Source organism: Engystomops pustulosus, chromosome 2 (assembly GCF_040894005.1).
Source record: "Engystomops pustulosus chromosome 2, aEngPut4.maternal, whole genome shotgun sequence".
NCBI classification, from domain to species: Eukaryota; Metazoa; Chordata; class Amphibia; order Anura; family Leptodactylidae; genus Engystomops; species Engystomops pustulosus.
The window spans coordinates 91,279,602-91,295,973 of NC_092412.1; the positions used below are offsets into that span (position 1 = coordinate 91,279,602).

At 39.1% G+C, this 16,372-nt stretch overlaps 1 protein-coding gene across 4 annotated transcripts in view; it reads left to right on the top strand.

The window, feature by feature from the left end:
- TPP2 (tripeptidyl peptidase 2) overlaps positions 1-16,372 on the top strand; it is a 42,519-nt gene that overhangs the window by 24,899 nt on the left and 1,248 nt on the right. The window contains exons 24-29 of one of the 4 annotated variants that reach the window (XM_072135514.1): positions 4,750-4,788; positions 7,499-7,650; positions 8,158-8,254; positions 11,951-12,081; positions 13,884-14,091; positions 14,458-14,577. In XM_072135514.1, coding sequence (XP_071991615.1) covers positions 4,750-4,788; positions 7,499-7,650; positions 8,158-8,254; positions 11,951-12,081; positions 13,884-14,091; positions 14,458-14,577 — 747 coding nt within the window. Of the gene's footprint in view, positions 1-4,749; positions 4,789-7,498; positions 7,651-8,157; positions 8,255-9,324; positions 9,886-11,950; positions 12,093-13,883; positions 14,092-14,457; positions 14,578-16,372 lie in introns of those variants that run through there. The other 3 variants (XM_072135517.1, XM_072135515.1, XM_072135518.1) reach the window with 3 other exon arrangements.

Here is a 16,372-nt window from a genome sequence, read left to right on the forward strand (position 1 = left end):
CAATAACATTTGAACCGTCTGCAAAAAATCTGACCACTCTACTGTAATCCAAACCACAAGAACTTGCGATATAGTAGTAAAGAATGGTCTTGCCAGTCCTAATTGAATTGCCTAATCTCTTGGCTAAGAAGGTTGGTGGGTAATTAACAATGGGCCTAATGTGATAACCTGATCTTCCAGGGTTTTCTCTTGGCACCCCCTGATAGAATATTTTGGCAAAAAAAATCCAGTGCAAGACAGTCAGTCATTTCTATTATAATATGTCAGACACCTTCAAATAAATGGACTTGGTGTAATTTAGGAATTATCTGCAATTCTGGTTCATAGGGGGTAGTTCTGAGTGAGAGGACAGACCCACTCTATCGTGTCCAAATGCCCTAATGGCGTACATAGGGTTTTTAAATCGTGACATAGCCCCTTACAAAATTGAGGTTTGTGGTTGGTCTCCTTGATTAATTTTTTTTAATGTATATAATACTTACTCTTGCCATTCCCTCTACCTCTTTCCTGGGGTGTTCCCATCTCTTCTCTCTAATGGATCCTGAGCTCCTTAAATTTCATGGAAGTGTTTAAGAAAAAGAATAAAAAGAAAACTGCAACTGGTGTGATATGAGGCCATATTAGAAAATTGCTGCTTTGGGAATTTGTTGCAGGCAAAACCATTTCAATAGCAACTTTGAGTGATATTACTACAGTAAGTCCTATAAACGGCATTTGTGAGAAGTCATGAAATATGAAAAGCTCCCACTTCTTTGTAACAATTTTTTTGTTTTCTTATCCTGCTCGAGGAAAACCTCTTCCCTTGTCTATCTAGACTTAAAAATCCTTAGACCAACTGAAGTATGAACACTTTTGCCTAACTCTGCACTAAGCTAATATAAGCAATTCTCTAATTTACACTCATTAGCTATCAGCAGCCATTTTCCTGCTAGTAGGAGCTTTACCTTGTCCTCCTGGCTGCCCTGTCACACTTTGTTTATATTGGTTGCCGGGTGAATCCATATATGTACCTGGCAGAAAAAGGTGGGTGGGTCTTGTTGGGAGGGGCACTAGCAGAGAATCTGTAGCTGCTGGATGCAGGAGACTATCAATCCGCAATATTGCCGGTAGCATGTAAAAAAAAAAACTGCAATAGCTTGAGCGATGTCAAAAACATTTGACTGATCACAAATAAGGATATAGCTCAGGTCACACACACACAGCACAGTATATACACAGTGAAACTTATTTGCACCAGCTCCTTGTGGTTTAGTGATTACTGTATGATCATTTCTTACCATGATGCAGAGCTGGGCTGATTGTGCCCTTAGTTCTCTGACCTCAGTGCCCTTAGCTGACATCACAACCAGGAAGTACCGCCCACTTCAGGAAACGCTGAGAGGATTTTACAGGTAGGGATGATGGATTTATCTCAGAATAGGAAGAAGCCATAAGCATCATATGGGTATTGTTGGAATAGTTGTCAAAGATTCTCCAGCTTGACTATTTTTGTCAAGTAACTTTAAAGCAGTTGTATTGTTTATTAAGAAAGTCCCTTTCCAGGACATATCCACCTCTGCACCTATATTTAAACTAAACCCTGCATGTTGTGCATTATTGTCCCCATGGATGGGCTAATGGACTGTCAGCATTTCCCTACCACTTATAGAAGTGAATAAATTGCAGAAACGGCGAAGCTCAGACTCCATGGAGTCAGTCACAGGATGGGGTTTGGAGATGGGATTTATTTATTCAAATGACTGATAAAGGGTTACTGTACCACTGCGTATATGTGTGTTGCACACACTTGGACATTTTGGTTATCTTATTTCCTTTGTGCCATTTTTTATTATGTAGCATTTTGCACTTTTTTTATGCACTTTTCTATCTTTATATTACTCGGGACCTGTTGCAATCCCCTGGATTATAATAAATCCATCATCCGTTGTGGTATTTGTAGGGTGGAAGCAGATACAGATACAATTCCTGCTTCCAGAAAGACATGACCTGAAATTCATGCATATTGAATGTTTTTTGCTAAATTGACGCCTTCGATAGGGCAGATTATAGTATAGTCACAATATACTGCAATACTAGAGTATTGCAGTACAGGCGGTCCCCTACTTAAGAACACTCGACTTACATACAACCCCTAGTTACAAACGATCCTCTGGATATTGGTAATTTATTGTACTTTAGTCCTAGGCTACAATAATCAGCTATAACAGTTATCAAATGTGTCTGTAATGAAGCTTTAGTGTTAACATTGATTCTTATGACAACCCAACATTTTTAAAATGCAATTGTCACAGAGACCAAAAAAGTTCTGACTGGGATTACAATGATAAAATATACACAAACACAATCACAAACTGCCACCCAAAATGCCTGATGTATAAAAATATTTACTGTACAGTGAAACTACATAATGAAAAATATCCATCCAAATGTCTAAGTTGATGCCACCCACAAAAGTTTGAATAAAAAGTAATTACTGGGCTGCACAGCTCCCAAAATGTGTTTTTGTTGGTGTATTGCATGTAATACTAAATGCTGACTCAAGGAAGTGCATTTTGTCCCACAGATAACAAGCCCTTTTACAGCTCTATAAACTAAATAAATTATGGGATTTGGAAGGTGGGAATGACATTTATGACATTTCCTTGGGTCCGGCAGTATTAGTGATAAGACAGCTGTGACCACATTTTCCACATTAAACTACTAGGCCCCCTCAGGTAGGGTATGAGAAGTCCTTTGAAAAATTCCATTTTTTGTGTGAAATCTCTCCCATTTACCTATAAATTATTTCTGTATCACTTCAATTGCCTCTATCTTCTGTACTTTAATACCTAGAAATCTGCCTTTGGTGTGAATCTCCTCTTTCAAATCACTTCAGATCACATTTGCATTCTGTGTGATATAGGCAGTTAAAGGGGTTATCCCATGAACCTATCCTGCAGATAGGGCCTAACTTGGTTTGTGGGAGAACCCTTTTATAGAAATATCTGCTGCTTGCATTTCCAACTATGTATTTTAATAGCTTGTATTTCCAATTCTGTAGATCACAGATCCATAAGCCTGTAAAGATGAAATTCTTTAATATGACATAAAAAATCTTTTTCCAGGTACTATAGAACAGAAGATCGGGGCATCTAAAGTGACACTACCTTTTATGACTTTTATAGGTAAATGGGTAAAATTTCACATAAAAGGGGGAATCCTAGAAAGGTTATTTCATACCCTACCTGAGTGCTAGTAGTTTAATGGGGTAAAATATGGTTACAGTATGCCTTTGAGATTTGTGAAAGTACTGTTGGCGTCTTCGTGCATCCTGTCACATATCTTCATTAGGCTTGACATGCCGGGATTCTTGTAAAAATAAGACTTCAAAATGGATGTTATTTGGCCTTGTCTGCTCTGTGTACATCACACAGGCGCTATCGGCTAATAATTATAGACACCTAGTGTAATACTTGCCTGTGTGACAATCCTGAGAAAATGTATTCCATGAATTATTGGATTTGAGTCTACGCAGCTTGAAGCTCATGTGCATTGTGCAAATGAGGCAGAGGATGGTACATTTTGGGCTTGGGCAGACTGACACAACCCATCTCACAGTAGGAGACAAAAATAATTACTTTCGTTGCTCAGGAACATTAAGGACTAGAAAAAATTATTCTGACTGAGCCCAAATCGACTAAAACAATGGGGGTCATTTACTAAGGGCCCGATTCGCGTTTTCCCGACGTGTTACCCGAATATTTCCGATTTGCGCCGCTTGTACATGAATTGCCCCGGGTTTTTGGCGCACGCGATCGGATTGTGGCGCATCGGGGCCGGCATGCGCGCGACAGAAATCGGGGGGGCGTGGCCGAACGAAAACCCGACGTATTCGGAAAAACCGCCGCATTTAAAAACCGAAAATGTGTCGCTTGGGGAGCGCTCACCTTCACCTTCTATGGGATGGTGCATTCCGGGGCGTTAAGATTATTTTCAGCGCTGCAGCGCCACCTGGTGGACGGCGGAGGAACTACCATCTTAAATCCCAGCCGGACCCGAATCCTGTGCAGAGAACGCGCCGCTGGATCGCGAATGGGCCGGGTAAGTAAATGTGCCCCAATGTGTTTGGGCTTGGCCACTAATAAGAAAGTTATTAGGGTAAGTGCTAGACTCTAATTTACCCATAGTCTACTAACCCCCCCCCCCCATACTTTGGTCGAAGGTGCAACTATTGATATGGGAGCGGGATTCACAGAAGGGGCATGCCGGACCACAATGCCCCCTATCCTGTTAATACGGTAGGACATGGGATATACTGCTTCCAGCATGTCACATGACCTGCAGCTGCTAAAGAAGAGATAGTTTACCAGTGTATGTACAATATAGATGACCCATATCAAGTATTAGTGGGCAACCCCCTTTTAATCAAGCAAATTGCTGATTTATAATTAAATGGAAACTTTGTTTATTTTTAAATTTTTAACCTGTGTTTTTGTTTCTTTTTTACTTTTTGTGTGCTCATATTTGTTGGTCCAGCATGATCAGTGGGGACACCAGAAAGTTCTCGAGACTAGCAGTGGTGTTGGCCACCTGCGGTGCTTTGATAAATAATTTATTAAACATTTCTATCATGAGAGACGCAACTGTGTAACTTCTAAAACTGTAAAGTATTAAGATGGTAGACATTAGACAGCTTATTGAGGAGTGAGACGGTGTTGTAGTTCCTTGAAGAGTGCATGTATTCTTACAGTATGTTGTTCTAACTCCCAGGGGCAGTCGGCAGCCAAACGACAAGGAAAGTTTAAAAAGGTACCGCTGCTAGTTACTCACTTCATAATGTTACCTATACTGTAAAACTGACAGCACATGTGTGGGCCCAGAAAATATAGAAGCTCCTGAATGTTTGTGTGTTGATGTTTTATTTTAATTTTGCTGTTAGGCTTTTTGAATCAATGGAATAATAAATGGGCATAACATTTTGAGAGGCAGTCTTTGGTATCCATGGTGCATACATTTTCTGTGGGTACAGGTAGTATACTCCTGGTTATATAAAGTATAATTGGATATGTGTCTTTATCTCTATGTATAATGATGCTAAGATGCCCAACTTCTTTATAAATCTGTCCTTCCTTATCACCCAAATACATCTTTCTTTTCTAGTCATATCCACCTTTTTGGCTAAGAAAGTTTATCTGAATTTTATATAAACAAACTCTTGGGCCCCATGCACACTACTGTATTGGGGGCCCCGAAATGGCCATCCAGATCATGCCACAAATTTAGAGCAGGTACTATGGGAATGGGAGAGGTGAGGATGCTCACCCCACCTCTTTTTACCAGGCTCTGTGCTTCACCTTGGTTTCACATGATGCCTTAGTGTTGCTTTGGTGAAAGATTTACATCTTTTTTTTTTTTTTTTTTTTTTTTTTTTTTAAGTCATATGAGGGAATAATAGCTATTGTATTAACCTGTAATCATTTTTTATTCATCTGCTGGAATATTAGGATTTAGTAGTCCTGTTTAACAAATGGGAGTCGTGTTCCAATATCAGAGATGTGGCGCTCTCCTTTCTATTTGCTCTCGAGTTCATTGTATACATGTAATTATCACTGCAGATGATGTGGGTATTATACTGTGGTATAAATATGGATAGTTTATAATGCATATTTAAACTATTACATGTATGACTTGGGTCAGGATTTATTACTTTCCCATGTGATGCAGTAGTCTGTCTCCACAACCATAAACACATGTTGCTTATCTGATCGTGTTTGTGTATTACTATTATAAACTAATGTGCAACCATAAAGTCATTGTATTCAGCATGGGAGGGAGGGGGGGGGGGTCAAAACCTAACCAAGTGTGCTTTAAGCCAGGTAAACCAATATTACCCTTTTATAGCGGTAGATACTCGTTCCCAGTAGTGGATTATAATATACACGGTTTGGACGATAGTCCAGAGGCGTATGGACACCCAAACCACCCACCCATGAAATCCTCGTACATCCGTTCCTACTCTCAATACACATGTGTACAAGAAGGTCCTACAAAGGTCCTGAACCCACAGATTAAAAGGCAGCAGGGACGCATCCTCCATTCTCCAAGAAGCTTGATTCTAGTGTCATATGTAGGAAGTTATTCCAGATTTGTAGGGGCTAGAATATCCACACAGCCAAGGGGCCATGGCAGTGTAAATCTGCCCCTTCTCATTCCATTGAGAGCTTGACACGCTTTATAAAACGGTTACTGTACAATTAAAATATGGTAAGTAACAAGTGCTGTTGGTTGCATCTCCTGGGGGTGCAAATAGAGATGACATTTAAACCAACTACCCCATCCCTCACCTCAAAGTCCTGGTAAGTGGTACTACAAACCCCTTCTCTCTGCTAGCAAATACATTTTTTTTTTTTTTTTTTGTACAAAAGGTTTTAATGTTCTAAAACCTATTCAAACTTAATAAAGTGGATATGAAATGATCTTTGTGTCAGTACGATCAAGGAGAGTAAAGGTGGTACTTAAAGGTTTGGGGTGGATTCACATTGCCGTTGTCAGTCTGTGAGTCCTTTGGCATGGACCGACATCACTGTTGGCATGGAGTTCCTTCTTCACTAAAGAGCAGCGCCAACAGTATGAACATGATTACAAAGATAATAATAAACAATAATGGCAAACGTATGCGTTTCAGGCCTTTACATGTGGCCCTTACTCATGGTCACTGGCATGGCCAGTATGTGTCCCCACAGCAACCAATAGCCAGAGAACTCCCGCAACCGCCAGAAGGCACACAAAGCGGTCACAGTACCCTGTCTCCTCCCCACCAGCAGCACTTACAGTGCCCCCCCCACCCCCCAGGAGCAATCACAGTACTCCAAACCTCTTTGCCTAACAGCCTCCCCACTAATATAATGCATCATGCAGCCTGCCCCAGTAATTAAGTGCCCTGCAGCAGCGTCTCCCTCCCAGTGATTAAATGCCCTCCTGAGCCCCTAATGGTATATAACCTTAGGCGCTCCCCAAGTCTCCTCTTCAGTCTTGTCTTCATTTCTGTCTGAGCAGACACATTATGTGCGCACACACACTGTGATAAATATAAGGACAAGAGAGAAGAGGAGACGCAGAGTATCATACACTCTATTATAAGTAGAGTTGGGTCTATTCGGCACTTTTTTTTTTTTTTTTGCTGAATAACTTGTATAGAAGTCAAGTATATACGATTATTGATTTCTAATTTGAATTTTGCATCTCTGGAGAACAAATAATCATTGCTGCTGTTGATGTGAAAATGGGCTATCTGGTTTCTAACTACATGTGGCTTACTTAGAGTCAAAAATGGATAAGATTGTAGCTATTCTTTATGACAATGAATACTCAAATTAATGTTAAACACTATGGTATTTCATATAACATTGTTAAAGAATTTTTGGGGGATTCTGTAACTGTAAAATACATGTGCATATAAATGTATGTATGTACATAATCTGGTTTATGGCCTCTGACCTGCCTTTTTCTTGTATTGTAGGATGTGATTTCCGTTCATTATCACTTGATACCATCTTCAAATAAACCAAAGAATGGAAATAAGGATAAGGAAAAAGAAGCCGATAAAGAAAAGGATGTGAATGAGGAATTTGCTGAAGCTCTAAGAGATCTGAAGATACAATGGATGACAAAGTAAGTTTTGTCTTATTTCACCATGGGTGCTTAAAGGAAACCTACCATTTAGAATGGTAGGGGTAGGCTGTAAGTACCGAGCACCAGCTCAGGGTGAGCTGGTGCCGGTACTTTCGTTAGTGTTATAAATCGCGGTTTTAACACTTTTTAAACTTTAGAGCAGACGGGGCTTCGGCGCTGCGCGCGACTGTGCGCACGCAACATCTCCGCTATTTCCTATGTAGGCGCGCGCACGATCGTGCGCACGCAGGGCCGAAGCCTCTGCTGCTCTAAAGTTTAAAAAGTGTTAAAACCGCGATACCGCGGTTTCTAACACTAACGAAAGTAAGTACCGGCACCAGCTCACCCTGAGCTGGTGCTCGGTACTAACAGCCTACCCCTACTATTCTAAATGGTAGGTTTCCTTTAAGCGACCCAAAAAACACCCCCATCTCAAAACTTTCTCCAGTGCTTCAGTATTCATGGGGTTTACATGTATTTACTAACAGAAGTTGTTTTTTTCCGCAGACTTGAAAGCAATGATATCTTCAGTGAGCTAAAAGAATCCTTTCCCAACCATCTTCCCCTGTATGTGGCAAGACTTCATCAACTCGATTCTGAAAAGGTAATATTCATTTGGGAGAAACTAAGGAAAGGAAAGTAAAATATCACTGATCTATACATTGGTAGACAAAATTTGGGAAGCTTGTGTGGTTAAAATGTTTTATTTTCTTCTTCATGAGACTCTTAATTAATTACTAACATTGGGATCTCCCGTATGTAATGGGAAAATAATTTAGAAGGTCGCTTTTAAACATAAGTTATAGTTGTGTACCTCAACCAATCGATATTCTCTACCAGAATACCAGTTTTTAGAATTCAATACCAATTCCCTCCTATAGCAATACTCAATACTAAACTAGACTTGATACTGTACAAAAAAAACCTTCCATGGAGATTCATGATTACTGTTCCATATATAAATACATACATTATACTACTCTATACCATTTTCCATCATAGATATAAGTGAATATCATGTTATAGGGTCCGTTTTGGAAACCTTTTACTAGGCAGATCATGAAACCTGTCTTAGTGCTGTCACAATACTGCTGCTTGGCACTTTTTGGTCTGGTTTTCTAAATCGTTCTAACTCGAAACTTGATACATCTTTTGATTGAAGCCACAGAGTGCAGATTTGAACTTAGCCTAAACTACATAAAAGGGTAGTATGTTTATATACGGTGTCTTAGTAGTTAGCATTGCAGCCTTGCAGCGCTAGGGACCTGGTTTCAAGTGCCAGCATCGACATCTGCAAAGAGTTCCCTCTGTGTTTGTGTGGGTTTCCTCCGGGTCCTCCAGTTTCCTCCCGCACTTCAAAAACATTCTGGTAGGTTATTTAGATTGTGAGCCCCATCGGGGACAGGGAACGATTTGGCAAGCTCTGTGCAGCGCTGCGTAATCTGTGCGCTATATAAAGAATTATTATTATAACTGTTAATTCCTCAATGTCCATCTTTATTGGAAAAGCTACACTAAACACACTGCTTACTCTTAGACCTGCAGAAAATAAGTTGTATATCCAACAGCCCTCTTCTGAGCATTTTTCATGATCTTGTTTTTTTACTACACTCTACTATTGCTGTAGAAGTAATGTGTAAATACATATTGTGTGTTTATTTTGCAAATCTATAGAAGAGAGGTAAAACAAAGGTAAGTTCTTCATACTGACAAACTCCCAGAAAAAATTATTCACTCTAACTCGTGTCCCTTGCCCAAAAAAACCTGCTTATGTTGTAGACAGAAGCTGAATAGGAAATGGTATATTCACATAATTTGGTTGTCTTAAAATTGAGCTTTTCCATTTGCAGTGTTGATTGAACAAGTTTCCCCCTAGCCCTGTTATATATATATATATATATATATATTGTTCAGTATGTCAAACATCCTAAGGATCATTAGGACTTAAATATTCAATATTTGCCAGTTTTATTCCATAACAATTTCATTATTTCCTATGAAATTTGCTATGTGTAATTTTTGTTTTCATTCTCATCTGTTTTGGATTTTTTTTTATTTGTTTGTAGCCAAAAATATCTCCTCCATAGCCATGTGAAAATAAGCAGAAAAGAATACTTTACGTTAGTAACCAATAAGGGTGATTTCTGGTTTTTATACAAAAAAGTAGTTTAGAACCAATCATTTAGAACATTAAGAAATGATAAATTATTTTATACACAAAACCATCATCCAAAATTCACTAATATGAAGTTTTGAGTAAAAAAAAAAAATCTTTAAAGGGGCCGGGAGAGGGCTGCTTAAAAAAAATAGTCCTACTTACCTTTTGGTGCCCTCCGGTATCCAGCGCTGCTGTCACTCCGGTCCGGTGGCCATGTTTGTTTACATGGTGACCGGACAGCAGCACTGGATACTGGAGGGCACCGGAAGCTAAGTAGGACTTTATTTTTTTAAGCAGCCCTCTCCCGGCCACTTTTAGTTTTTTTTTCAAGAACTCTGACAACCCCTTTAAAATCTACCATCAGAATCCATGATAAACCAGGGACACTTACTCAAAGATCCAGGCACCGTTGTTTCCAGAGCACCTTAGTGAAGACTTTTACAATGTTTGAGCAGGTCTCCCTTCCCCCTGCGTTTCCTACTGATGCTAGATCACACAGGAAAAGGGAGGGTGAAACATGCTCTGCTCATTGTAACAGCTTGCGATGCTGCATCATGCTCTGGAAACGCATCACTCATTAGCATAATTTTAAAAGTTGATTTTCTACAGGAGGAGGTCATGAGCAACAAATATAAGAAGATGACTACAGTCACGGTCCCTGAATCTATGAGTAAGTCCCCCTGGTTTATCATGCTGGATTTTGATTATGGATTTCCTTTAAAATGTTCAAAAGGTAACACAATACAGGCAGTCCCCGGGTTACATACAAGATAGGGTCTGGAGGTTTGTTCTTAAGTTGAATTTGTATGTAAATCGAAACTGTATATTTTATAATGGAAGTTCTAGACAATTTTTTTTCTTTTGCCCCAGTGACAATTGGAGTTTCAAAATTTTTGGTGTAATTGGACCAAGAATTATCAATAAAGCTTCATTACAGACATCTTACAGCTGATCATTGCAGTCTGGGACTATAGTAAAGCATCCAGAGAGCTTCACCAGAGGTCACAGTGGGCAGAGGGGTCCGTCTGTAACTATGGGTTGTAAGTCGGGTGTCCTTAAGTAGGGGACTGCCTGTATAAAGTAACACTTTGGATTATAAAAAAAAAAAAATGGGCTGAGCTTTAATTAATAAAATGGCTGTGCCCTGAATGGGTTAAAACGTTACCTCAAAGTTCTTCCCTACACAAAATATTTTTACCATTCATATTTACAATTTTTTTATTTTAAGAACAGATAAGTGAATCATAAAGTGAGGAGAAGTTATCTATTCCAAATCTATAAAACCTGTATTGTGAACATACCCATTCTAGCCTGAAATGAGACACGTACTGCATGTACTTGCTATGTATAACATTTACTGTGAAGGTGCTCCCCTCTTCACCCTAGATCAGTGATGGCGAACCTTTTAGAGACCGAGTGCCCAAACTACAACCAAAACCCACTCATTTACCCTGATGTGCCAATGTCCCATTTTAAACAGTAACTTATTGCTACCTGTTCTTCCACTTCTTTAATTGTATCGGCCCCCTGATGCCACCAATACAGTTGAAAGAAGGAGGGCAAATTCAGACTCTCATTGTAGCTTATCTCCAGGGTGTCTCTGTTTAGGAAGAATGGTGGGTCCAGCAGGAGGACCTCCAAAGATATTGCAGTTCTTTTAACACCTTCTCACTTTTCAAGCAGTTCCAAACAGTCAATGAAGTGCCTAGAACTGCAGGAAGATTTAATGGATTTGGTCCTTTTTGGTGAACCCTGTCCTAAGCTGATGGCCTGAGTGCCCACAGAAGGGGCTCTGAGTGCCACCTCTGGCACCAGTGCCATAGGTTCGCCATCACTGCCCTAGATGTATGTATAATCATCGCTACATGTGTATGTGGTTATGGAATACTGGCACTAACCGTTGTTTTTCCTTTGGTTAAGCACATTAATTAAAATGTCTTTGTTTTTCTGCATGAGAACTACCTATATTAAAATTTTTCTAACCCATTACTATGCAAGTATGTATGAGTTTGCTGTTTTACAGAATTTTAGTTTAGCTTTAAACCCATCCCCTTTTTTATGACCTCCAACAATAATTGTGATCATAAACTCCCTAAAGAGTGATAAATTAACTTATTTTAAAATTATTTTGCTTTGTTTTAGGAGCGCATCAAATTTATCAGTGAAATCCTTTCAGCTGCTGATGATGTCATATCTAGAATCGACCAGACTGCTCTTGCGTTTTTCTTTGCCATGAAGAGTGATCCAAGGCCTGATGCAGCCACTATAAAAAAGTACCTAAACAGTAAATATTTCATTTTATTGGCCTTTCTCTGCTTTCTGTATGTAGAACAAAATTCGGTATGCAGAGCAGTATTTGAAGAATTTCTACATGCTATGTAATTTATATTGCATCGTAAACTGACCTTTTTGCTGTTCACAGGACCCCTTGAACACAACATGCATTTCTGATAAGTAGACTTGTCCTAAAGGGTTTCACATTGTTTTCTTGCCAGATCTGTAAGGGAAAGTTGGTCATTTCTGATTCCCAAGCAGGTTTACTAACAACACTTCTTTAATAGACTACGCTGCTTTTGGCATAATAGGAACCTCCAGTATACTAACTGAAGTTCCTACTGTCCTGACTGCAGTGGACATGCTGATACACCCTCCTCTGACAATAGAGAGCTTGAACCTCAAGCACTAATTACTTAGGAACAGTGGGTGCTAGGGAAAACTTTTTAAAGGAGTTGTCTGAGAGCACTGAAAGAAGTGAGTATAACATTAGCTGCAGTATTAAATGTTCTGTCTGGGCTTTTAAAAATTGTATATAAGTCAGTGGAGAAGTGCATATAACATAATGCAAAGAGTTTTATAGAGTTGCTAAGATTTCCTCTTTTTAATGGTCTGTCCGAGGTTTAGCACTGCCATTTTTACAGTCCCTAATATTTGATGGGGTTTTTTTTTTTACTTTTGGAGTTTTTACATGTTTTCAAATTTAAACTTATAAGAATGCAGAGAATGCACAGCTAGAAAAGCAGACTGAAGTCTGTAGTATCATAAGTGGTTGGTAACACAAGTATAAGCTGAACTTTTCAGTGTGGGTTATATTTATATAATATAAATATAATATATAAATATATTAATATTTTTTTGCTGTTCTATGTTTTGATGGACCTTGGTACAGGTCCTGGGAATTGCACCCGAGTTCATAACTTTTCCCGAGTGCTGCCTCATCTCTTTGTATCTAAATATATTAATATATACACCACTTACTAAACATCTGTCAATAAGAGAGTCAAAACAAAAACATCTACAGAACATAAACCAAGCAACATTTTGATGAAAAACTAGTTGGGAAAAGAATTTTACTTTCATAATAACGCAGACATACAAAAACATTATTAAAGACCTACATAGCAGAGATTTAGAGTAGAACATAGCCCTATCCATAAAGAGGTGGGATTTGCTGCATACTGTAGTTAATCCCTGCGACTGGTGTAAGCACTATTAGCGATGGGTATTAACTCTTCCAAAACCGTGGGTGCTGCCATCTTTGTTCTGTTATATTAATATAAGAAACATTAACAATGTAACACTCCTGACTTAGAGTCGTTGGTGCCTGAATGTCCAGGTCCATTTCCATGTTCAGGTCCAGATAAAAAAAAAAGGATTTCCCATTAAAAAATTTAATAAGCGGTAAAATTTTATAAACCTTTACCAAATATAATCTTATATGTAGCAATCTGCTGACAGGCTGGAGGTGGTTCACTTCATATGGTCATATCTCCTTAACCAAAGCACCCGTTAGTTAGTCAGGAGTTAAATAATATATATATTTTTATTGCAACTTTTACAGTGGATATCAGTTCTGTTTCAGCTACAAACAAATAATTATGATATCAAAAGGGAGATTCTCTGCATTAACATGCCACTATAAATGTGTTGCTAGGTTCAAGAGATACAATTGTTTAAGAACATCTATCGCCAAATAACCTATTGTAAACCAAGCACACTGTCATTCTTATTAAATTTAGACCAGTGTTTCAGAAAAACTAGTATTTTCAGTATTTTTACGTATTATTATTTTTTTCAGTGACATGGATAAACAGAAGAATCTCTTAATTGATGCCCTGTGTAGAAAAGGCTGTGCTTTGGCAGACAAAGTCCTCCACCTTCAGTCTAAGGAAGGAGCTGCTTCTTGTGATGTAGATGGAAGAGAAGATGATCCTGAGATGACTTTAGAAGCCTTAAATGAAACTTACTGGGAAGTTACTAAATGGGCTGACGCATATGACTCCAAGGTAATGTTGTCACATGTATGTTATCAAAAAGATATAAACATTTTTTGTTTTAATATTATGCAAATGGCAAATAAGCGGTAGTTTGTAAGGTCCTTGTGCTTTTAGATTCTTAAATCCTGTGTTGGAGATAACATTTGTAAAAGTATGATTTACTTGTACCGAACCAGAAAACATTTACAAACGTTACTTTCAGTAGATTAATAGGAATAATATTGTTGTATTTGCAAGTTTTTCCCTTTTGTCTCACATGAATAGTGGCTCTGTAGCCCTAGCTGAGCCACTGATTTGATAACTAGTCTTATTACTTCTGTATCTTTGAGCTCTGTGACAATATTTAACTATATATCGACTTTTGTCTTTGGTTAGGTTTTGCCTTTTATCTATAAACATTCCTTGGCGAATAAATTATATGGGCGAGGTATAAAATCGGCCACAAAACTTGTAGAGGAGAAGTCAACAAAAGAAAACTGGAAAAACTGTGTCCAGGTATGTGAAATCTATGTTTTAAAACTGAAGTTTTTAGTTTCTTTTATAGGGACAATAAAAAAAAAATATACATCCTCCTGTTAAATGGCAAAACACACAACTGTCTTACAAACTAGGCCAAAATGCAAGTGGTGATCTGTGGGATCCAATTTGTAGTTATTGCAAGTGCCAAATACACACCCAGTATCACCGCTTCTTTAAGACCGTGGTCAGGAGGATCTGGCACTGCATGTTCCTGGATAACTTGCAGCATGGGATACATAATATACTGTATAATAACAGTCCCTCTTCTTTTTATTGACAATAAGAGCAGACTTTATTTATGGAGCTACTGACTGCTGAGCTGTGGGTCCCTCTATGTATAATGTAGTCACACTGCACACAGAAACTGGTGGTAGGAGGTACACACAAAGCATTATGGGGCATGTAGGGGGAAAAAAATGTGCATGTGTACAATAATCTCTGTTAACTTAACACCAAAATTCTCCCAAACTGCTTGCATTGTGGATAAAAGCAGTCCTTTTTATAGGAAATGTATTGATATACAGTCATGGCCATAAGTTTTGAGAATGACACAATATTATATTTTCACTTGATCTGTTTTTATGTGTGTTTGTCAGATGTTTTTATCACATACAGAAATACAAGTGCAATCATATTATGAGTAACAAAAGCTTTTATTGACAGTTAGAATGAGTTACTGCAGCAAGTGAATATTTGCAGTGTTGACCCTTCTTCTTCAGGACCTCTGCAATTCTCCCTGGCAGCTTTCAATTAACTTCTGGACCAAATCCTGACTGATAGCAGAACATTCTTGCACAATCAATGCTTGCATTTTGTCACAATTTGTTGGTTTTTGTTTGTCCACCCGTCTCTTAATGATTGACCACAAGTTCTCAATGGGATTAAGATCTGTGGAGTTTCCAGGCCATGGACCCAAAATCTCTGTTTTGTTCCCTGACCCATTTAGTTATCACCTTTGCTTTATGGCAAGGTGCTCCATCATGCTGGAAAAGGCATTGTTGATCACCAAACTGCTCTTGGACGGTTGGGAGAAGTTGCCCTTTGTAGCACATTTTAGTACCATTCTTTATTCATGGATGTGTTTTTAGGCAAGACTGTGAGAGAGGCGATTCCCTTGGCTGAGAAGCCGCCCCACACATGAATGGTTGCAGGATGCTTTACAGTTGGCATGAGACAAGACTGGTGGTATCTCTCACCTTGTCTTCTCCCAACAAGCTGTTTCCAGATGTTCCAAACAATTGGAATTGGGATTCATCAGAGAAAATGACTTTACCCCAGTCCTCAGTAGTCCACTCCCTGCACCTTTTGCAGAATATCAGTCTGTCCCTGATGTTTTTTCTGGAGAGAAGTGGCTTCTTTTCTGCCCTCCTTGACACCAGGCCTTGCTCCAAGAGTCTCCGCCTCACAGTGCGTGCAGATGCACTCACACCTGCCTGCTGCCATTCATGAGCAAGCTCTGCACTGCTGGTAGCTCGATCACGAAGCTGAAACACTTTTAAGAGCCGGTCTTTGCGCTTGCTGGACCTTCGTGAGCCCCCTGAAGCCTTTTTGGCTACAATGGAACCTCTCTTCTTGAATTCCTTGAGGGTGCGAGAGATTGTTGACTGAGGTACAATCTTTCTAGCTGCGATATCTCTTCCCTTTTAGGATAGTTTTGTGCAGTGCAATGATGACTGCACATGTTTGTTTAGAGATAACCTTGGTTAACAGAAGAGAAACAATGATGCCAAGCACCAGCCTCCTTTTTAAAGTGTCCAGTGGTGTGATTCTT